We start from the raw sequence: 24,097 nt of genomic DNA on the forward strand, positions 1-24,097 counted from the left end.
TCAACCTGTATCTCTTAGAGGCCGCTCATTCCTTATTTACATTTCCACAAGGGTGTTGCCCCTAATTTCACCCTACAGAGATATCATAGAACTATCACCATCTTTGAGGCAATGTAACATACTTAATTCAACAGAGCTTCCCAGTGATAAAGTATCTGTTTTCCAAGGTAGGAGATGCAAGAGATGTGAGTTCAATCCCTGGGCCCAGAAGATCCCTTGGATGAGGAAATGGCAACCCACACCAGTATTCTTGCCTGGAAAATCCCACGGACAGAGGAGCCTGGTGGGCTACCACGGGCCCAGAGGGTCACAGTGTCAGACACGACTGAATGGCTGAGCACGTAAGCATTTAATAGAACATACTTTTTCTCTGCATTCCTAAAGCACTTACTGTATCTTTATTTGCCATATTCATACACTAACACTACCGATGCTAAACTGGTTTATTTGCATCGTTGTTTTCTAAATTAGATGTGAAGTTTTTAGAAATTGGGGACAATTTCATCATTTTTGGGTTCTTTCCTCTGTCCACTGCCCATACTTATTTTGAGGCCCCCATTGTAATATAAACATTTATCAGGCTCCTCCCACCACCAGACATAAGAACATTAACATTTTTTTAGGGTTCATAAATTTAAAAAAATTTAAAAATAAAATAATGACCACAATGATTTCAGTAGTGCTTTTGAATCCATTTGAATTGTTTCAATGCCAGTAGCTTCTATCACCATTTTGTTTTATGCATATATGTTATTATAGGCATAAAACAAAATAGTGATGATGATGGCTTATTTTTTTTCCCCATGCATTTTCTTAATTAAAAAATTCTTTTAAGGGGTCACTAGACCTCAGTTTAAACCTGGGCTCTCCCACTTGGAGCCCTCAGAACTCTGACGATTTATTTAACCTCTCATTAGTAAAATGGAACTGATGCAGAACGAGTTATCTTCATGACAGTTGTGAGAATTAAAAAAATTACAACAGATGAAATGCTGGAACCGGTGTCCGTTACAGAATTAACATTACTTTAAGCGGGGGGGGCGGGGGGGCGGAGCGGGGCGCCGAGGGAGCCTTTCAAGGTAGGCAACGTTACTAGCTCTTGTCCCTCCTTTCACGGATGGGGCAACTGAAGCTCAGAAAGGTTAACTTGCCCAAGGTCTTAATGGGCTAGAGTAATCTAATCCATTATCCCATCGGTGGTGTGAGTTCCCACAGCACTTTGTTATCTTATAAAAAAGAATTTATTTACATCATACCTTATTTCTTCATCATTCAATAAAATACCTCTCAAAGGGCAGGGACTAAGTTTTTGTTATCTAAATAATGTACTTAAAAATGTATGACGAAGTGTCAAAGATCACTGCACTGAAACTGAACCTACATTCAGTTGCAAATTACAGTAGCAGGAAGAGCTTTATTTATCTGAATTATGTATTGACATGCAGTTCTACTAATCGGTTTTGCTAACAGTTTTTATTGGTGACTAAGAACAATTTGTTCTTGGAACTCAGATGCGTATTCTTCATTCCTCCTACCTTTATTTTGCTTAAAACAAAACTATCCCGCAACTGCAAACTGTCGAAAAATAAAATGCTCTCGCACTCAAGAAAAATTGAGCTGTGTTTAAAGCTTTCAGTTAGCCACACCGAAGACCTTAACTATCACTTTACCGCATTTGGGGGGTTTACGAGAGAACCTGTCAATGTATTACTAACCTTAACAGTGTCGCTGATGAGAGAAGAGAGTACATACACAGGGAATTCAGAGACTATGGTTTCAGATAACATTTCTTGAGATTCAATTTTGATGAAAATCATCCGGCTCTTCTAAGACCAGCAGGGCATGAATTCAAGCTGGTATTAATTACTGACTGATGATGCTCCCACTGACCAGCTGGACGATTTCGACTATTAAACTTGCGTGGGTTTATCTCCTCAGGCGTATAAAATTAGGCCCATATTGTAAAGGTCCTTTTGGTTCCATCCTTTCCCGACCCACATATGGGTGGAGAGAGACCCCAGTTTCTGGTCTCTCTTCTTCTTCCGGCACTTTCAGGGGCTGGCACCCATCCCGCCTACCCCCCGCCCCAAGGAAAACGAGATCGCGCCTCCTCTCGTTTTCCATCTGCCAAAGTAGGTCTCCAACCATTTCCTCAGAGGCCTCGCCTTCCTTGTGGAGGAGCCGGAAGCGCACAGCATGCTGGGATTCGTAGTCACATCCCTCGTGGCGAACGAGCGGGAGCGTGTAACCCGAGAGCCAGCTGGCATTCTGGGATATGTAGTTTCTGGTGGTTCGTTTGTGGACTCGACACCGGGCTCCGGAGCGAGAGGTGACACCACCGACTCCAGCGGGTCACATGACTCCGGTCTAGCGCGCGGATCGCACTGCGGCTCCCGCCCGGGCGAGTTTCGCCCCCGCGCGGCCGTTGCCGAGGAGACGGCGCATGTCTCCCGGCGCGTTGCCCCCTCTGCAGTCCCCCCGCCCCTCTTCTCCCACCACAATGAGATCCTAAGATGGCGGTGGCTGCGGCGGTTGGCGCTGAGGAGCTGAGGTAGACGAGGCGGCCATTGGGCCCTAAGCAGCCAAGGAACTTGGGGCTTCTCCCTGCTGCGGTCTCTAAGGGCGGCCCGCTGCCGGTGGCGGGTCGTGGGGGCGCTGACCGCTACTCCGCTTTTGGCAGGAGCGGCTGCTTCGTTTACAGGTAATGCCTGCGCGTTCCCAGCCCTTGGCAACCGAGGGCAGCGCGGCGCCGGGGCGGGAGAGCAACGGCCCTGGGACACTTGACCCTGGAGAGCCTGGCCTCGGGCCCACGCCTCTGCTGGGGCTCCTTGCTGCTTGCTTCCCGTCCCCTGGGCGGGCCGATTGCCCCTTTCCCCAGACCGAGCGATGCTAATCTCGGGGTGAGCATCTAGGGACGCGTCGGCAACTGCAGGACCCCCTGGTTGCCTCCCCGCCCCTCTTGCTGACCCCGGGGAGGAGGCCGCCCTGGGGACTCGGGCGCTCCAGGAATGCCCTTCGCGAGTGGAGGAAGCGGAGTGGGGGCTACGATTTGGTTGGCGGGCGGAGGTGGGGGGGGGTCTTGTTTTCCATAGCAAGGGGCCTTAGTGGGCCATAATCTGCGCCTCTTCTACCCTACCCCCCAAATTCTGTTCCGTGGGGCTCTCGAGCTCCAGAATTTGGAGTGGAGAAGAGCGGGTTAGGAGCGGTGCGACTTTGGGGTTGGGCCGTGAGCAGCAGGACTTAACGCCGTCCCGGGCGTTTTTAGAGCTGAAGGGCCGGGGGAGGCGTTCCTGACTTTGGGGTTCCTACTGGAGAGGCGAATGCTAATTTCACCGCGCTTCCTTCCGCCCTCCCTCGGCGCCCCTTCGCCATCCCTTATTGCAGGTCCAGTTTGGATGGGCCCCCGGTGGGGAAATAATAAATGCCAAATGGATTCGAGGAACGTTGCTTGCTCTGCAGAAACGAGTGTTTGGGGATTAGGTCGTAGGCCCCGCTGGGGAGGCGGGGCCTCCAAACTTTTAAGCCCCGCGTCTCATTCCTCTAGAGCTCATCCTATCTGAAAAAATTTTTTTGTTTTTTTGGACCAATTCGAGGTCTGTGGCGGGGGCTCTACGGGTGACGGATCGTGTTTTGACGCTGGAAGAAGCGGGGTTTCTGGGCGCCCCTTCCACCCCCGCCCCATAACTGCCTTCCAGACTCCGCCTTGTGCTATTTCTCTGGTTACTGGAGTGGGAGGTGGTGTAAAGCTTCGGGTGCACCTGCTTCTTTCTTTCCCTAACACCTTCCCAGATAGAGCCGCTAGAAACCATTATAATTATGAGTGTTTGAACTGAAATGTAAACCTTGGTTTCTGTAGTGACAGGGTTATTTTTTAATGAAGTAGCTAGCTTTTAAATAAAGAAAAAGATGTTCTCATCAACGGGGATGCAAAGTTCTGGAATAGTTTTGCGTGACAGGAAGTTAATGACTTGGTCAATCTGAAAGAGTAATCTTTTGCGTGGATTTTAACTTTCATGGAGAAATCTATGTGATGATTGCATTATAGTGTTTTTACATTATAATTTCATTGTATTCGGGGAAGGCAATGGCACCCCACTCCAGTACTCTTGCCTGGAAAATCCCATGGGCGGAGGAGCCTGGTGGGCTGTAGTCCATGGGGTCGCTAAGAGTCGGACACGACTGAGCGACTTTACTTCCACTTTTCACTTTCGTGCATTGCAGAAGGAAATGGCAGCCCACTCCAGTGTTCTTGCCTGGAGAATAACCAGGGATGGGGGAGCCTGGTGGGCTGCCGTCTGTGGGGTCGCACAGAGTCGGACACGACTGAAACGACTTAGTAGTTCATTGTATTCTAAGTAGATATTAAGGTATCACAGTGCTGTTTGGTAGGCTCTTAACAGGTTTGGAGGATTTAAACCTGTTTATCGCCTTGTTTTCCTAAAGGATTAAAGTACGTTGACGTTGAATTTAAAATATTGATTAATTGGATTTTTCCTTTTCTGTTGATTTTCTGAGCACACTTCAGGTTATAAATACTATTTGATATTCTGTACACCACAGTGAAATGGGCTAAAATGATTTTTTTTTCTTTTTTTTAAATCATAAGCACACAACAGCTTTGAAGTGTGAAGCAGGAAGGGAGCTGTTTCTGAGCTACGAAAACTAGATTTTAAACAGGTAATTTGACATCACTGTATATGTTATTGGCTTTTGTATCCTATTTGAAGAAGACTTGATGCTGGATACGGTTATAAAGTACCAGTGCCTGTAGTAAACGAACGGCCTCGGTTTGCTGCCCTGTTTGGCCTGCTTTTTACTGTGCCACTTTGGTCTGTCTTCATACTTTTGTTTGAAAAGAGCCATGTCATTCGTAATTATTAAATGCTACAATAGTTTATGTAATACTTTTTAAAATGTCTTTGTCTTCACAGTTTCTTCATCTGCTCATTTGAGTTTGAATGTTTCCTGTAGCAACTATTTGGATAGCCTCTTGTTCCCAATTCATTTAAGTCATCTGGTACAACTTTTCTATTAATTGGCTGTTTTTTTTTTTATTCACAAGCTCCTCTACTTTTTGAGCTTATTATGTATACTGTTGATTGAAGTTTGTTAGTTGCAGTTGTCTAAACTTACTTTAAACTTTAGTTTCTATACACAGGGCATTCTCAAATGCTGGTTACGTAAAGATACTCTCTGACCAGCAGGAAGAAGTCAATGTAAGTTCACTGAGGGAAAGTTAAGAAATTGTTTGTTAAGGACAATTTAGAAATTAAATGACTAGAGGATAAGGATTAGAAGAAATTTTTGTTAGAACCATTTTAGCAATCAGATCAGATCAGTCGCTCAGTCGTGTCCGGCCTCCCTGTCCATCACCAACTCCCGGAGTTCACTCAGACTCACGTCCATTGAGTCAGTGATGCCATCCAGCCATCTCATCCTCTGTCGTCCCCTTGTCCTCCTGCCCCCAATCCCTCCCAGCATCAGAGTCTTTTCCAATGAGTCAACTCTTCGCATCAGGTGGCCAAAGTACTGGAGTTTCAGCTTTAACATCATTCCTTCCAAAGAAATCCCAGGGCTGATCTCCTTCAGAATGGACTGGTTGGATCTCCTTGCAGTCCAAGGGACTCTCAAGAGTCTTCTCCAACACCACAGTTCAAAAGCATCAATTCTTCAGTGCTTAACTTTCTTTATAGTCCAACTCTCACATCCATACATGACCACTGGAAAGACCATAGCCTTGTCTAGATGGACCTTTGTTGGCAAAGTAATGTCTCTGCTTTTGAATATGCTATCTAGGTTGGTCATAACTTTCCTTCCAAGGAGTAAGCGTCTTTTAATTTCATGGCTGCAGTCACCATCTGTAGTGATTCTGGAGCCCAGAAAAATAAAGTCTGACACTGTTTCTACTATTTCTCCATCTATTTCCCATGAAGTGATGGGACCGGATGCCATGATCTTCGTTTTCTGAATGTTGAGCTTTAAGCCAACTTTTTCACTCTCCACTTTCACTTTCATCAAGAGGCTTTTGAGTTCCTCTTCACTTTCTGCCATAAGGGTGGTGTCATCTGCATATCTGAGGTTATTGATATTTCTCCCGGCAATCTTGATTCCATAATTACTCTCTTTTAAAGATTTCAGAAAATTTAGTTCTCCTGTTAAAATTTTAAAGACAGCCTAATTCTCAAAATAAGATGAATATATCCTTGCTTTCTAGCAAAGCAGACAAATCTTCAACACACTTATGCAATAGGTTATCATAAGAATATAGATTGGCCATTGATTTATATCTTAATTGTACTTCTTGGTATCTTTTTCTGTTAGTTGAAAGACTATAATAGAATAAGACAAGAAAAATAGAACTCAGAGGAAATGTCAGATATGAATCTGTGTTTCAGAGCCTTTAACACTGGAGTATTTGGTAAAATAAAAAGTTGTAAAATCAGTCACAAATAATTTTCCTTTTAACACTTTAGCAAAGATGGGTAAAATAGAATAAAAATACAAAGCAGTTGAGTTAAACTTGCTTTAAAAGATCTTGGTTTTCTCAATAGGAGATTTGGCCATTTGTTGGAAAAGAGGTAAATGTGTATGAGATTTGGAAAACATAGAGTGTTCAGAGTAATCACACTAGGGAATTTATTAAGAAGCCAGAAAAGGGTAACATGATAACATAGCAGTACATTCATCTTACACATTTAACTGAGTGCATGCAATGTGTGACTTCATGGCTGCAAAGTACTAGAGATAGAGCAGTGAGCAAAACAGATAAAGTGCCTTAGCTCAAGGAGTAAACCTATATTTTGAAAGTGTCAATGTGTAGTATACCTTAGTAGTGGACACAGTCAGTGCCATTTTCTAACTATTTGACAGTTTTGAGAGTACCAACAGAAAGAATGAGAAATGAGGTTTATGCAGAATTGAGTTGATGAAATGGGCAAATTGATGAGGAGGCCAAGGATGCTATCAAGGCATTTTTGGAAGTAGCATTCATGGGTTAAGTAAGACAGTAAGAAGCGAATGGATTCTTAGAAAGGGAAATGATCAAGGGACAAGAGGTATTGAGCAGGGCCAAGGGGTAAGTTCAGCAGGAATGAGCAGGTGAGACAAAGCAGGATGCAAGGACTTAGGTTCAAAAAGAGGTATTTCAGAAGTTTAGGATGTCGAACAAATTATCTGTCCAGAGTAGAAATAGAATAGAGCAGATGAGATGAATGTTGTAACTGAGGTCAGAGTCTTAGAAAAAAATCATTACAGATGTTCAGGTCATGAAAGCAAAGAGTGACGTGGAGAGTGAAAACCACAAGCCAGTTAAAAATGTAAGACGGTCTTGGGGTGAACAGTAGGAAATCGTACCCAAGATAGGGAGAGTGGTGTTTTTGATGGTTAACTTGTTCAAAAGAGGAAGGCTAAGCATTGTTAAATAAGAATAGTCTGTAAATGATATTCTTTCCCCATGAATCTGAGAGACTAGGAAGAGTAACATCTTCTAGAAAGGATTTCTAAGGAAATAGTGCTTTCAGAGTGGTTTAGGATTTTATTGAAGCCAAAGAAGTAGAAGGAATGTTTGGGAATAGATCGAGGATGTATAATAGGGAGTGAGTTTGTAATGGTCCAGTGGAAAGGAATCACAGGAAGAGCTGTTATCAGTAGAGAGTATGGGATGGAATGGCATTGAAGATTGGGATTGGTTATAGCAGGATGTATAGATTTGCCTAGGGAGGTATCAATGACAAGGAAGTGACAGATTTCAAATATAAGCTGTAGAGAGAGGTTTTAACAACCTGAATTTAGTTGACCTCAGGGTTCTCATTTGCTTTTATAGAGAGCGAGGATATATTAAATTTTCTTGGTGTGGAAACATTCTACACAGAGTAACTGTATCGTAAGATAGACCCAGTACAGTACTTGGTACATGGTGAGGTCTAATCAAATTTTTGTTGATTCCAATTGAGTGTTGTATGGCAGTCTATTCATCCTCTTTCCCCCAATACCTAAAGAGCTTTTGTTTTTTTTTTAAAGAGGGTAATTATAAAGAGATACCTTAAGTTCTAAAAAAAATTACTGAAATTTTTAGTAAGTGTCAAACTCAAAGAACTATGCAAAAGATCTGTATGGTTTTTAGGTATAGAGAAGAAATTGAGAAATTCCTCAAATGAAACTAAACAACACATAATGCCAGAAACTTACACGTTTTCTTCTCAGTTTCCATTGAATGTGCTTAGTGTAGTTGTGCACTATGTTAAGGCTTTCAAAAGAGTATACTGGATATTTCCTTATATAATTAGTAAAAGAAATAGCCCAGCTAATTCAACCTTCAGAAAACTTGTGCAGATAATATAAGATACCAGCTCTGGTTATTTTGTGACTCTAAGCAAAATAAAAAAAAAAAAATATATATATATATATATACTGTCTATAATATTTTATTTGGATGTGCTTAGTTGCATCTGACTCTTTTCTACCCCATGGATTATAGCCTGCCAGGCTCCTCTATCCATGGGATTCTCCAGGCAAGGATATTGGAGTGGGTTGCCATGCCCTCCTCCAGGGAATCATCCCAACCCAGGGATCAAATCTGCGTCTCTTGCGTTGGCAGGTGAATTCTTTACCCCTGAGCAAATAGGAAAATCCTTTATTTTGATGAGAATTTCTAAAACCTTGGTTTACAACTGTCAGTTGAGATGTAAGATATTTCCAAAGACACTTATGAGTCATTTAATATCATTTGAGAAATAATATCTGAATTTTAAAGATTTTAGGAAAAATAATTTTTTCTTTTCTTGATTAATTTGTTTGTATTTTTATTTCAAAGGTAACTTTAATCAGTCTTGGGTATTTTCATGGTAATTAATACTGTGATATTCTACTTAGATATCTGTAATACTTACAGTAAGACTCCTACAACAGGATTTTCTTCAGAAAGATCAGTCACTGAAAGTACCTTGTAAATTGCCATGGTATTTTTGCATTTCATATCCTTGTAAGATGAGGAAACCAAATAAGACTGTCAAAAATAGCAAAATGAAACTTATAAATAATACTTTCAACTTACTTTAGTAGGTCATAGGGTGGATGAAAGTGCTTGTTTGAAGTAAAAGAATTTTATCTCCATTCTGCTTCACACACGATCATCCATCACTTGTGCTAATTATTTTCCAGTGGCTTCAACTTTTCCATCTCATTGTTTTTCTATTAAACCTGCCTGGCAAAATCCCAACCTTGGACGGATTCAGTGGAATCCACTGCTTTATATCAAGGCTGATGAGCACTTCTGGAAAAAAATGGAAACTGCAGATTAGTGTTACATTAGTGCTAACAGTGAATGTTCTCTGCTCTAATCTGAGTCCTGAGTGCTGCTTATTCACTCTCCGTCACTCTTCCCCAGCCTCTCAGACACTGTCATCTTACCCTCACATATTTAACGAGCAGTCGGTTTTACTTCATGGTAATTAACAGACTCTTTCCGCTTCCTACCACCAGTTCTGCTAACTAGCCTGTATCCAATTCTATCCTTTCTTGCTTTCATTTCAGTGAAAGAGATATTCTTTTGCCTATCTAATGCTAATCATGTTTCTTAAGCCCTAGATCCCAGTCCTTCCCAGTTTTTCAGAGACCACACACAGTTTGCATCTTTGTCTCCCTCTGTGAGCGCTATCCTGACAAATTTTAAATGTACTCAAGATACCTCCCTCTTTGCCCCCTGGTTAGATATATATTTATCAGTTTTATTAATATTTTTTTAAATTTTATTTTTAATTGGAAGATAATTACAATATTGTGTTGGTTTCTGCCATACATCAGTATGAATCAGCCATTGGTATACATATGTCCCCTCCCACCCCTCTAGGCTGTCACAGAGCACCAACTTTGGGTTCCCTGCGTCATACAGAATGCATTTGAGTCAGTTATACTGAGGTGGAGAAACCTAGAGTCTATTATACAGAGTGAAGTAAGTCAAAAAGAGAAAGACAAATATCATATATTTATGTGTATATATGGAATCTAGAAAGATAATACTGATGATCCTATTTGCAGGGCAGCAAAGTTGCTAAGAATCGGACACAACTGAGTGACTTCACTTTGACTTTTCACGTTCATGCATTGGAGAAGGAAATGGCAAACCCACTCCAGTGTTCTTGCCTAGAGAATCCTAGGGACGGGGGCGCCTGGTGGGCTGCCGTCTATGGGGTCGCACAGAGTCAGACACGACTGAGGTGAATTAGCAGCAGCAGCACAGGAAACACCGACTTTTGGATACAGTGGGGGAAAGGAGAGGGTGGGATGATATGAGAGAGTAGCATTGAAACGTGTGCATTACCATATGTAAGATGCCTCCATTTTAAGGAATCTTTCTACCTGACCTTCTCTGGCTGCTTTGCATCACAGAATGGTTTTTTGAAAAAAATCACCTAATGACTTCCTTTAGTTTTTGCTCTTCACCATCAATAAATGCATTTCAGTTACGGAATTGATTTTTACTGGCAACAAGGTTGCCAGTAACCTTGTTGCTGAATCCAGATGTACACTTCTCACTAGTTTGTGTATATGATAAAGTAATACTTGGCATTCTTATCATACCCTCCTTCTTTACACACTTCTCCCTCTTGCTAGCACATTCTTCTAGTTTTGGTTTCCCTCCTGTCTTTCTGTACCTTCTGAGTGTTCTTTTCCTTTCTTTTTTAAATATCTATGTCCTTCAAGGTTTAGTCTTCTCTTACTCTTTATCTTCTCCATGAGCCTTCTGTTCCACTTTTCATTCTCTTATTGATGATTCGCACATCTCTGTAGGCTAGATTTCACTGCTGAGAGATGGCTGTTTGCCCACTGGACAAATTTAATTGGGCATGGAATAGATATCTCAAACGTCTCTAAAACTGAGCTCATCCTTTTGTTTCATTAACAGAAATGTGTTTCTTTTCAAATTACTTTGAATGTATCATCATATATCCTGTTTTCAAGCTAGAAACCCAGGGGTCACCCGTTAACTCCTTTCTCCCTGCCTCATCTCCAACTTCATTATTGAAGTTGGGTTATTGAAGTTGGATTATTGAAGTTGGATTATTGAAGCCATATTGATTCCGCCATCAAAATCTTCCTTGCATTGGTCCTCTTCTCTTGCATACCTAGTGTTTTGATTATTAAAAGTCTTTCTATACAAATCAGAGATCAGATCAGATCAAATTAGTCGCTCAGTCGTGTCCGACTCTTTGCAACCCCATGAATCGCAGCACGCCAGGCCTCCCTGTCCATCACCAACTCCCAGAGTTCACTCAGACTCACGTCCATCGAGTCAGTGATGCCATCCAGCCATCTCATCCTCTGTCGTCCCCTTGTCCTCCTGCCCCCAATCCCTCCCAGCATCAGAGTCTTTTCCAATGAGTCAACTCTTCGCATCAGGTGGCCAAAGTACTGGAGCTTCAGCTTTAACATCATTCCTTCCAAAGAAATCCCAGGGCTGATCTCCTTCAGAATGGACTGGTTGGATCTCCTTGCAGTCCAAGGGACTCTCAAGAGTCTTCTCCAACACCACAGTTCAAAAGCATCAATTCTTCTGCGCTCAGCCTTCTTCACAGTCCAACTCTCACATCCATACATGACCACAGGAAAAACCATAGCCTTGACTAGACGAACCTTTGTTGGCAAAGTAATGTCTCTGCTTTTGAATATGCTATCTAGGTTGGTCATAACTTTCCTTCCAAGGAGTAAGCGTCTTTTAATTTCATGGCTGCAGTCACCATCTGTAGTGATTTTGGAGCCCAGAAAAATAAAGTCTGACACTGTTTCCCCATCTATTTCCCGTGAAGTGATGGGACCGGATGCCATAATCTTTGTTTTCTGAATGTTGAGCTTTAAGCCAACTTTTTCACTCTCCACTTTCACTTTCATCAAGAGGCTTTTTAGTTCCTCTTCACTTTCTGCCATAAGGGTGGTATCAGCTGCATATCTGAGGTTATTGATATTTCTCCCGGCAATCTTGATTCCAGCTTGTGTTTCTTCCAGTCCAGCATTTATCATGATGTACTCTGCATATAAGTTAAATAAGCAGGGTGACAATATACAGCCTTGACGTACTCCTTTTCCTATTTGGAACCAGTCTGTTGTTCCATGTCCAGTTCTAACTGTTGCTTCCTGACCTGCATACAAATTTCTCAAGAGGCAGATCAGGTGTTCTGGTATTCCCATCTCTTTCAGAATTTTCCACAGTTTATTGTGATCCACACAGTCAAAGGCTTTGGCATAGTCAATAAAGCAGAAATAGATGTTTTTCTGGAACTCTTTCTTTTTCCATGATCCAGTGGATGTTGGCAATTTGATCTCTGGTTCCTCTGCCTTTTCTAAAACCAGCTTGAACATCAGGAAGTTCACGGTTCAAATATTGCTGAAGCATAATATAATCAAAAACTATACATTATATTAATGTGTTTACAGAATAAAATTTAGAGGGTAGATATCAGTAGTTTTAAAGGTGACTTTGAAGAGGTTAAAGAGGTTGACATAAGAAAGAAATGACTTGCCTTTGTTTTCACTTCATTAGCTTCATGCTGATAATTTTACTTCTGTAGGAGTATGCCTTCTCAACCATTTGGTATCATTAGTACTGAGTTATAAATACTCAATATCATCTTACGTCAATCACAACTAGACAAAGTTGTTTATAAACTTTGTAGACTTTTATTTAGTAAATGGTCTTTAAAAATGATTTTTAAGAAATAGTTGACCTATTTTCTCCAGACTAATTTTAATATATGTTTTAAGTTGTTTTAGAAACCTGCGTTCAAAGTCCTTAGCTTATCACTAGATCCTTAGGAAAAGCTCATTTTAGGAGGAATTCATTATAATAAATGAGTATAAAACATCTCTTTGAATATATTTTTAATTTATCTTAAAGTAAACTTACTTTATTATTACTCTACTGATAGAAAATGCAACATACTGTATTTTACCAAAAAATTGGTAAGAGTTTTTACTTAAATATTATAGCAATTTCTCTTCTAATCTCCACTTTAAGATAAATTGCTTTTTGTAATGTTAGGTATTGTTTTCACCTCTATTGCTTATGTATTTTTTTGAGCTCCTATTCTTTAATATTACAAATTACATCAGTGCATCTTAGAAAAAGGTAGTTGTAAAATGTTTCATTTAAATGAGTCAGTTCACTGGACATACCTCTTTATGAGTATCAGTTATTTTGCAAAGTTCTTAAATATATTTCTGGTATAAAAAATGTTGTAAAATATTGCGGGAAATATATAAGGTAAAGAGCAAAAATCATATTCCTACCCTGTAACCAACAACTGCTTTCATGCAAGCATTTTTTAATATAGTAAAGATACTAATTATATACTTCATATTTCTTTCAGATTTTTTTCCCAGCTTGTCATTTACTATTTATTCTCAGTATACATAGGATTCACTTGTGTGTGAGTAAAATTGGTTGAACATATTCCTTTTTATTTCCACATTCCAAATTGGTAAAAATCTCTATTTTTAAAGCTCGTTCTTTTTTCTTGTCTTTTATTTGACTCTTTAATCTTATTCATCTATTTTTAATCTACTGGATAGTATCTTGGTTTATGGTGTAAGGCAGTCTTTTTCATCTGAGGGGAATTAAGCTCTAACACTGTAAGGCATCTGTTGTTTACTATGAATTAATTCTTCTGTGTGTCTGGAATGGTACTGGGTATGTACCATCCTTGGGAGAATTGAGAAAATAGTCACTGAAATAATTTTTCTGTGTTTTGTGTTTAAGATGATGAATCCTAGTTTAGGAAGTCTGTTAAAGCTTTAAATAAACTTTTTTCAACATTGTTAGCAAATTGTCCCATGTGGAGAATCCTGTGGACAGAGGAACCTTGCGGGCTGCAGTTCATGGGGTCGCAAGAGTTAGACATGACTGAGTGACGACTTGACTTACCACTCAATTATTGCAAAGGTTAAATGATAAACATAAAATGTTTAGCATTAGCACTTGGCATATAGTGAACAAAATTGATGTTAGCTATAGTTAATTTTTGTCATTAAATTTTTTGAATTGGGTATATTTGAGGATTTTCTTTTTGAGTGGTGCTTATTGAACCATATAGATACTTAATGTGGTTTAATATCTTGGGATTAATTTTCTACTCTCTTGACCACTACAGCAACTTTTTCTTTTATTTTTCAGGTAATTTTTTTCTAACTTGTTTGTTCTTCCAGATCGTTTTTAGAATTGTTCTGTCAAATTCCAAGAATCCCAGTGGGTATTTAATTAAGTCTATAAATTCAGAAAAAATGTTTAGTCTTCTCATCAAGGGAGATAGTATGTTTTTCCACTTATTCACATTTTCTCTTGCATTGTTTTATAGAGTTTAATAGTGCTTCTTGTATGTGTTTAACTGAATCACTTTGCTGTACAGCAGAAATAAGCACAACATTGTAAATCAACTATACTTTGATTTAAAAAATAATGTGTCTTTACTACATAGGGCAAAATTATATTATTCCTAGATAATTTTACTTTTTGTCACTATTATAAGTGATGTCATTTCCATCCAGTAACTTTTTCCTACTCTTTACCTTTTTGGATTGTATCAGATAAATTGAGTAACCTTAAAGGATGCAAGCCTGCAGAAAGAGTGGATATTCCAAGGTTTTTTCCTTCCCCTCCCCGTCACTTCAGCTACTTAATGCATGCTAAACATACTATGCCTGTGGCAGCTAAATCATTTTGTGTGTGGTTGATGATGCCTCTTTTATTTCATAAAATCAACTTTTTTGATACTTGTTTTTATTGCTGAGCTTCATGGAATGATTTAAATATTACAGTTTGTTTTTATGTGTTAAAAAGTTTAGTCTTCACTTGTTTTGCAGAAGATTAATTGTAAAAGCCAGTATGGCCACGGGAGGAGCTCCTTTTGAAGAAGGTGTGAATGATCAGGATTTACCAAACTGGAGCAATGAGAGTGTTGATGACCGACTCAACAACATGGTAAGATATCTTATTGTTGATGGTGTGTTGTTGGCTACTGACATTAAAATGCAGTTTTCCCCTGACTTAGCCAAGTCACGCTCACTGAAACTATGTAGACACAGTTTTCTTGCTGGCCAGTGTAGTAAACGACCCGGGGCTGTTTGCTATATTAGTTGAAGACATTTTTCTTTGCAGGTTAATGTATCAACTTGAGTTAGCTTAAACTGAAAAGAGATTTATTATAAGAATATAAAGATGTTTTATGGAAAATAAGTTAAAGGAATATAGCTGGGTTTTAGGAAGGAAATAGAAAAAGCAGTCAGGAAGTTGTCAAGAATTACTTTTTCACTTCACTAACTCTTTGCTTCTGAGTGCCTCTACTAGACCCAACTTTAATTTCACAGACCAGTTTTCTCTCTCGTCTTGTCCACGTGATATACTGTGGCTGCTCCTTCATTCTACAGTTTTCAGTTATGGCTGCTGTTATATAGACTGACTAGTTATCTGTTAGTTCCAATTTGAAATTTTAAAGTATGATTATCCTAACTTGTGTTAGGTATGCATCTCTTTTCCAGTCACCTGTGGCCAAGATTGGGTGGGGTAAGTAGAACAGGAGGTTGGCAGGAACATCCACATGTGAATTGGGCTGGAGGGACAGTGTATAGAGAAGGAAGTTTTGTTACAAAAGTGAAAAATATTCTAAAAGGTGTTAGTAAAGTAAAACTAAAATATTCTTCCAATATGGATAAGGTGGGAATTTACAGAACTTTTGAATGTGTTATGTGAGTATAGCTAAGTAAATAAACATATTTTCTGGTAAAACGTTCAGTTCAGTTCAGTCGCTCAGTCGTGTCAGACTTTTTGCGACCCTATGGACTGCAGCACGCCAGGCCTCCTTGTCCATCACCAACTCCCGGAGTTTACTCAAGCTCATGTCCATTGAATCAGTGATGCCATCCAACCATCTCATCCTCTATCGTCCCCTTCTCCTCCTGCCCTCAATCTTTCCCAGCATCAGGGTCTTTTCAAATGAGTCAGTTCTTCCCACCAGGTGGCTAAGGTATTGGAGTTTCAGCTTCAGCATCAGTCCTTCCAATGAATATTCAGGACGGATTTCCTTTAGGAGGGACTGGTTGGATCTCCTTGCAGTCCCAGGGACTTTCAGGAGTCTTCTCCAACACCACAGTTCAAAAGCATCAATTCTTCGGTGCTCAGCTTTCTTTATAGTCCAACTCTCGCATCCATACATGACCACTGGAAAAACCATAGCCTTGACTAGACAGACCTTTGTTGGCAAAGTAATGTCTCTGCTTTTGAATATGCTATCTAGGTTGGTCATAACTTTCCTTCCAAGGAGTAAGTGTCTTTCAATTTCATGGCTGCAGTCACCATCTGCAGTGATTTTGGAGCCCCCCAAAATAAAGTTTGTCACCATTTGCACTGTTTCCCCAACTATTTGCCATGAAGTGATGGGACCAGATGCCACGTTGAGCTTTAAACCAACTTTTTCACTCTCCTCTTTCACTTTCATCAAGAGGCTCTTTAGTTCTTCTTCGCTTTCTGCCATATTTTTTTATCATTTCATATAAGACCTTATCATGTAGTACATTGTTGTTGCCTATAGAAAATAATAATAACATTATTATTATTAACATCTATTGCTTACTACATGCTAGGCACTGTGCTGGATGTTTTATATATGTTATTTTAAATTGTATTTTAAAGGTAACACTATTTTAGAGATTAGGAAACAGATTTATGAACGTTAAGTTGCCTAGGGTCACACAGTGGAGCATTTCTTCATATAACAGTAACTGCTTTAGAACACAGGTTGATTCCTCATCTGTCTACCTATACATGTTGACTTTAAAGGAGACCAGTGAAGATATCTATAATTTTATTTCACTAATCAGTTTATAAATAGTAAGGAACCATTTTTTAAAATGCTTCTGAAAATATTTAGACTGATGCTAGGGTTAGAGGTTGGGTATTTGTTAATGATTTGTGATAGGGAAGTAGTTATTTTCTGAATAATTACAATAATTTCAGCACAGTTTAAAATTTAGGCTATGTGTAGTAGAGGGAAAATGGGCTAATACAGGTAAGTTATTGTCTCTAAGACTGTGTATTTATGTGAAAAATGTTTTGTCATTTCTAACTTTAAGACCCAAAATTTTAAAGCATACCAAAGTATTTTCCTGATTTGATAGAGGCCAGATTAACATTTGCCTTTACTTTTTTAAAGGATTGGGGCAGCCAGCAGAAGAAGGCAAATAGGTCATCAGAAAAGAATAAGAGAAAATTTGGTGTAGAAAGTGATAAAAGGGTAACTAATGATATTTCTCCGGAGTCATCGCCAGGAGTTGGAAGACGAAGAACAAAGACTTCACTGACGTTTCCACATAGTAGATACATGACTCAGATGTCTGTTCCTGAGCAGGCAGAACTAGAAAAACTCAAACAGCGGATAAACTTCAGTGATTTAGATCAGGTTTGTAAATATTTTACAAATCAAGTTATGACTGTGGAAAGTACTTGCATAGATAAATCATTTGTCTTAATGAAATTGAACTGTTTACTTCTTTTTCTTGGCTTCTGTGTATATGGAAAGAATGTTAATCAGTGGTGATGGTACTGTGTTCTTTGGAAGGCGGCAAAGTCCTTATTTCTAAACTTGCTGAGGACAGGTTTTTCAGAACTTTATTATTACAGTGTTTGGCTGACTTAAATGATTTCATTTTGAAACTAAAATTTGCATGCTACTAACTGGGTAAGATAGCTGTTAAGCAAAAGAGAAGATCCACTTTAGAATATTTATCATTGGCTAAGTGTGGAATGTGCTGTTACCTCAAGTTTAGAATAAAACTGTTATTTGTGTTTATAATCACCAAAGTCAAGTTTAGAACTAAAGCAAGTAGAAATGAAAATGAACTCTTCACATTTTATTTTCTGATCTGTACTTGATAAAGTTTTTCTAAATATGCATAAAGATAGATTCTAGTCTGGTATGATGACGGTGATGATCATATATCATTTAGTCACCTTTGTATCAATTATTGAACAGTTACTGTATGCTGGGCACTATGTTGAATAATTTATCAGACAGTGCTTCACGTTGACACATCTTTATGTTAATGTTTGTATTATTTAACGTTGATTCATTAGGTCCAAAGCCTATGTTATATTCTGTGATCAAGTATGACTAGCAATTTGAGTTATAAATATGGTTCATAATCGTACTTTATTTAGACCAATCTTGCTCATAGTCATCATTTCAGTTGTCTCTGACAGAATGAGGAATAGGACATGATAATTGAATTTGGTATTTTTCTAAAATAATTTTGTAGGTCTGAAGCTGCTCTGAATCTTATGACAGATCTTTTTTATATACCTCCTGAATCAGTGTCTGATGGTGAAGCTAAGAACATTGGATTTTTTTTTAATTTTGAAAGATTAATGTTTGTGGGATTTGGTTTTTCTTTCATGTATAGAGAAGCATTGGAAGTGATTCTCAAGGTAGAGCAACAGCTGCTAACAACAAACGTCAGCTTAGTGAGAACCGAAAGCCCTTCAACTTTTTGCCTATGCAGATTAATACTAACAAGAGCAAAGATGCCACTGTAAGTCCTCAAAAGAGAGAAATGATTGGATCAGCACAGTGTAAAGAGTTGTTTGCTTCTGCTTTAAGTAATGACCTTTTGCAAAACTGTCAAGTCTCTGAAGAAGATGGAAGAGGAGAACCTGCAATGGAGAGCAGCCAGGTGATATATTTCTTTTACTCTTTGCTTTCATAAACCTCAGATTAGAAGCATGAAGGTTTTAAAAAGTGCACATAGGAATTTCAGTTAGGTAGAATGAAAGTACTTCCCAGGTTTCCCATGTGGCACTAGTGGTGAAGAATCCACTTGCCAGTGCAGGAGTCATAAAAGACAAGGGTTTGATCCCTGGGTCGGAAAGATTGCCTAGAAGAGGGCATGGCAACCCACTCCAGTGTTCTTGCCTGTAGAATACCTTGGACAAGAGGAGTCTGGTGGGCTACAGTCCATAGGGTTGCAAAGAGTTGACATGACTGAAGCTACTTACCTTGCATGCATAGTACTTCCTTAACTTTTGCTCATTAATCCTGTCAGGTTTATTAGAAACTGTGTAAATTTATTTTTACAAAAATGATTTTAGAAGTGGCATAGTCAGGTAAATTAAGACTTTCTGTTCACCTGTAAAGTGCTGTATTGTTAATTTTTAGTAAAGAGAAGTTGGAGTAATGTGATTAATAGATTGTTGTAGAAATTTCTTTAAATGGTTATATAATTCATTTGAAAAGATAATTCTGTTTTTAAAGTATTTTAATTTTTAAAATTTATAAAGAAATATAAACACTAGAAGAATTTATATAAATAATAGTTTAATATGCAGTTTTATAAAGTGAAGTTTTCAAGTAATGTAAATTAAAACTAATTTTGAAATTAATGGAAATTGGAGTTGTTAGTATTGCCTATTAAGTTTTGATTAAATTGTAAATTTGGTTCAGATCTTTGGCATGTATGAATTCATGCAATAAACTTAGAAGTATCTTTGGTTATTTGAAATTAAAATCTGTAAAATTGTTTCTGTTCAATAAAATATGCTCATTTTCACATCCTGTTTATTTTCATGTCCTTCCCCCACCCCCCTAATATTTCCCCTGCAGATTGTAAGCAGGCTTGTTCAGATTCGTGAGTATATTACTAAAGCTAGTTCCATGCGGGAAGACCTTGTAGAGAAAAATGAAAGATCTGCTAATGTTGAGCGCCTCACTCATCTAATAGATCACCTTAAAGAACAAGAAAAGTCATATATGAAATTTCTCCAGAAGATTCTTGTAAGTTTTGAACCTTTTACTTAATGTACTGATTTTTGTAGTACATTAGTGTGTACCTATGGTGATAACATTCTGATTGCCACCCCAGAGGAGTTAATATATTTAAAAAATCGTGCCATCCCTTGTAACATTTTATTGCCCTTTTTAATAGTTGTATGATTTATACCACTAAAATATTTCAGGCTAGAGAAAATGAGGAGGAGGATGTTCGGACTATAGATTCAGCTGTGGGATCTGGTTCTGTAGCTGAGAGCACATCGCTAAACATAGATGTGCGGTCTGAGGCTTCAGATGCCACGGTAAGCGGCTTTTTAGTAATTAAAGTGCTGGAAATGAAGATAAAAACTTTCCCCTTATTTTTCACAATAATACTTTTGTAGGCATTCCTTAATGAAAAATTTATCTCAGGAAAGAAACCCTCAGATTGTTAATGCTGTATATATTCTTTTTGAACATGGAAATTTAAAAGTTTTATTTATTAACATTAAAAGTAGTTTTAATGGTTGATTAATTTCTGGTCTTCAGCTTGCAAAAACCTGGGTTTCCTCATTTGTATCGTTAAGCACAGCTTTGCTCATTTTAAGAGGCACTGGGAGAGTTAAAATTCTTTGTAGATGTACTAGTTATGAGGACTGTGTCATCGCTTGGCATACTGTCTTTTGGAAAAGCCTCCCAAGTTTCTCTGCCACTGAGGACCAGTTTGAAGGCTGTTAGGATTTTCATTTGTCAGGCTAGCCTAGAACTGAAGCCAAACCAGACGGCTGGTAAACTGAGCTGAAAATGGGACAGGTTAGCATTTACTTTGGGATTTATTTAGTGAGAAAAGTATATAAATTTTAACTCTGCAAAATGAGATGTATCAAAATACTGTCTTTCGGGAAAATCAGAAATTTTCAGAACTTTGAGGCAAGATTTGTAAAATATACTTCATAGAAGTTAGTATGAAACTAGTATACTTGTAAACATTTTAATTTTAGCAACTGCACCTATAACCATGCGTTAGTAAACTTGAAACCCTGTTGTCAGTAATGCCTTTCTTGTGAAAGGATAGACCATGTGTATCGTTTGTTTCTGAGGTATGTTCCAAATTTCTAGTCAGCATTAAGAATCTGAGGGTTTGTTTCCTTTTAGCATCGCCCTGCATAGTTTCTTATCTGCCTCCTTTCTCATCCTGCCCTTCCTGATTCGAAGAGGAAACTTGAATTTTTTTTTCTCCATTATTTTCACCAGGAGGTGCTCAGAGGGCTTGATCCAAATGGTTGTTGAAGAATGCAGTCTACTGTGGGGAAATTGTTTTTCTGTTCACAGTGGTGTGGGGAATAATTTCTTTCTCACATTTCATTCCAGCAGAAATGGAAGGGTGGGGGCATGTGTGTAAAGGAATTGTGTTTGAGAGGGGTGGGAAATGGTGTAATTGATTATAATAATTTATCTGTATATGTAGTGTATATAGTGTTCACCACGATGAGATTTTCTTTCATAGCATAAAATCAGGACATTTTGGAAATCAGTAACATACAATAAATGTTAAAATATGCTTCAGTGATTGTTGTATAGCTTGGAAATTGCCTAAGATATGATACTTATTTAGAATAAGCCAATAGTCTAGTCTATGGGAATTTAAAAGTCTAAAGTTTTATTGCCACTTGGGGAGAGGGTGGATTAATTTTCTAAATCATGGATTGGTGAATTTTTATATTTATTTACAAGGCTGGCTTGTATGTTAAACAGGAGTTTGTATTAAGAAATTAATATGCTACACTATTTAATAAAGGAGGCATCTTTTAGTCTGAGAATTCGGCCGTGCGTTGAGGACAAACTAGGGAATTCAGCTTCACAAGCACAGGTTTCAGACACTGACGTTACTACAAGTCCAAAAGGGAAAGGTGACAGACCTCCTCAGCATGACAGGGAGCTGAGGCCTAATAGGAAATGTAGCCGGAAACGTGGATTTCCCTCAAAGGTATACTTTATAATATTAACTTGGGAACCCTCTAAATGAGCACCTCTTTTGTTCGTATTTCCTCTTGCTTATTTGCTTTTCTGTTATTGCTGTAACTTTTAAATTTGTATGTTATTAACATGGTTAGTTGTACAGTAATTTGCATTAGTAAAGATACCTTAGTGTTTTTCTTCTTTTCTGCTCTCCGTGGACTATGTGTGGCAGCTGTTTTTAATTTGCATTAACAAAAGACTTGAAACTTAATCCATTTTCCTTTTTTTTTTGCTATTGAGAGCTCAAAATATAACACATTCTTAAACCCTAATCATTAGTTGCCTTTTGTTTCTGATATTTGTGTCTGTGGATTAAAATGGTCCTTTTAAATCTTGTCTTATTTCCTTAGTCATTTATTAAAGAGAGAAAAAATGGAGCAAGCTGTTAGCGTTCCTTTTTTTTTTTTAAGAATGAAATATTTTTATAGTGTTTTTGGTTTATATTTTTTCTTCCCATTGGAAATCCCTTCCCTTCTTTTTTTTTTTAGAAAAATATTTTATTAGTCAGTTGACTTGTTTCCTAATGTTTTTGCTCCTTTTTTTCCTCCAGTGTTTGCTCTAAATGTTCTTTCTTTAGAAACTTTCCATGACTTGCATCAAGACATTCAGGAAGGGTTTAAAGACAACCATTTGTGTAGCTCCACTTCTCTGTGGGAGAGGGAGAGGGAGAGGGTGGGAAGATTTGGGAGAATGGCATTGAAACATGTAAAATATCATGTATGAAACGAGATGCCAGTCCAGGTTCAATGCTTGGGTGGATGCTTGGGGCTAGTGCACTGGCACGACCCAGAGGGATGGTATGGGGAGGGAGGAGGGAGGAGGGTTCAGGATAGGGAGCACATGTATACCTGTGATGGATTCATTTTGATATTTGGCAAAACTAATACAATTATGTAAAGTTTAAAAATAAAATAAAATTTAAAAAAAAAAAGGAAAAAAAAAACAGTTTGAATAAAAAATAGCATTTGTAAAAGTGCTCCTATCCATTTGACAAGAGTACAGTACTATTTTAATAATTGAGTATGCTGCTGCTGCGTCGCTTCAGTCGTCTCCGACTCTGTGCGACCCCATAGACAGCAGCCCACCAGGCTCCCCCGTCCCTGGGATTCTCCAGGCCAGAACACTGGAGTGGGTTGCCATTTCCTTCTCTCCAATGCATGAAAGTGAAAAGTGAAAGTGAAGTCGCTCAGTCATGTCTGACTCTTAGCGACCCCATAGACTGCAGCCTACCAGGCTCCTCCATCCATGGGATTTTCCAGGCAAGAGTACTGGAGTGGGGTGCCATTGCCTTCTCCGATAATTGAGTATAAATAAGATCAATTTCGTATGTTTTATTACTAGCTTATTACCTAGGATTAGTCTTTATCTTTGGAGAAGGCATTGGAAACCCACTCCAGTACTCTTGCCTGGGAAATCCCATGGATAGAGGAGCCTGGTAGGCTGCAGTCCACGGGGTCACAAAGAGTCGGACACGACTGAGTGACTTCACTTCCACTTTTCACTTTCATGCATTGGAGAAGGAAATGGCAACCCACTCCAGTATTCTTGCCTGGAGAATCCTGTGGACAGAGGAGCCAGGTGGGCTGCTGTCCATGGGGTCGCACAGAGTTGGACACGACTGAAGCGACTTAGCATGCATGCATGCATTGGAGAAGGAAATGGCAACCCACTCCAGTATTCTTGCCTGGAGAATCCCATAGACAGAGGAGCCTGGCGGGCTACAGTCCAAGGAGTCGCAAAAGAGTTGGATGCGACTTAGCCACTAAACAGCAACAATGTAGTGATCTTACTATAAAATGTTAAGCTAAAGGTGTCCCAATTCAACAGAAGAGTAAAGTAGCTGGTTATTTTTAAAACTAGTAGCATTGGAGAAGAAAAGGTGAGTGGGGGGAAAATAGATGTCCTTTAGAACTTAATGTTCCTTTCTTCTGAAGTCTTTGAATAGCAACAAGCAGAACTTGAGTTGACAATTACTATAGCATAGTATCTGCTAGCTTTTTTCCTTAAGGCATTATGTTTGCTTTTAAAAGCTATTATTCTGTTTTTAGGTTTCTTTGAATAATGACCTTATAAATGAATATGATTTTCTCTTGAACTTCTTTTTTGGAGTTTATTTTAATTTGCTTCTTTTGAATCTTTTGATTCTTAGGGCCATCCTAGGGTAGTTTTGTCAGTACTCTGTTCATAAAGTGATTTCAGTTTCTAAAAAAAAAAACCCTAAGTCCCACTGACTGTCTTTATCCTTTCTCTGCTATGCAGACCCTCTTGTCCTCCCCACCTACCTTCATTCCCTC

The 24,097-nt window shown here is 38.8% G+C and overlaps 2 protein-coding genes across 20 annotated transcripts in view; one reads left to right on the forward strand and one right to left on the reverse strand.

The window, feature by feature from the left end:
* The window catches only part of FGL1 (fibrinogen like 1), a 53,127-nt gene extending 50,965 nt beyond the window's left edge, over positions 1-2,162 (reverse strand). Inside the window, exon 1 of the mRNA XM_070364216.1 lies at positions 1,716-2,162. The gene's annotated coding sequence lies outside the window, so the exon portion shown is untranslated. The remainder of the gene's footprint in view (positions 1-1,715) is intronic.
* Positions 2,163-2,313: 151 nt separating this feature from the next.
* The window catches only part of PCM1 (pericentriolar material 1), a 91,038-nt gene continuing 69,254 nt past the window's right edge, over positions 2,314-24,097 (forward strand). For 6 of the 19 annotated variants that reach the window (XM_070364076.1, XM_070364080.1, XM_070364083.1 and 3 more), the window contains exons 1-8: positions 2,314-2,701; positions 4,607-4,677; positions 14,851-14,968; positions 17,196-17,441; positions 18,442-18,711; positions 19,638-19,808; positions 19,991-20,107; positions 21,583-21,771. In XM_070364076.1, the coding sequence (XP_070220177.1) occupies positions 14,873-14,968; positions 17,196-17,441; positions 18,442-18,711; positions 19,638-19,808; positions 19,991-20,107; positions 21,583-21,771 (1,089 nt within the window). In that variant the 5' untranslated portion in view covers positions 2,314-2,701; positions 4,607-4,677; positions 14,851-14,872. The remainder of the gene's footprint in view (positions 2,702-4,606; positions 4,678-14,850; positions 14,969-17,195; positions 17,442-18,441; positions 18,712-19,637; positions 19,809-19,990; positions 20,108-21,582; positions 21,772-24,097) is intronic. The other 13 variants (XM_070364079.1, XM_070364086.1, XM_070364085.1 and 10 more) reach the window with 8 other exon arrangements.

Source organism: Bos mutus, chromosome 27 (genome assembly GCF_027580195.1).
Source record: "Bos mutus isolate GX-2022 chromosome 27, NWIPB_WYAK_1.1, whole genome shotgun sequence".
NCBI classification, from domain to species: Eukaryota; Metazoa; Chordata; class Mammalia; order Artiodactyla; family Bovidae; genus Bos; species Bos mutus.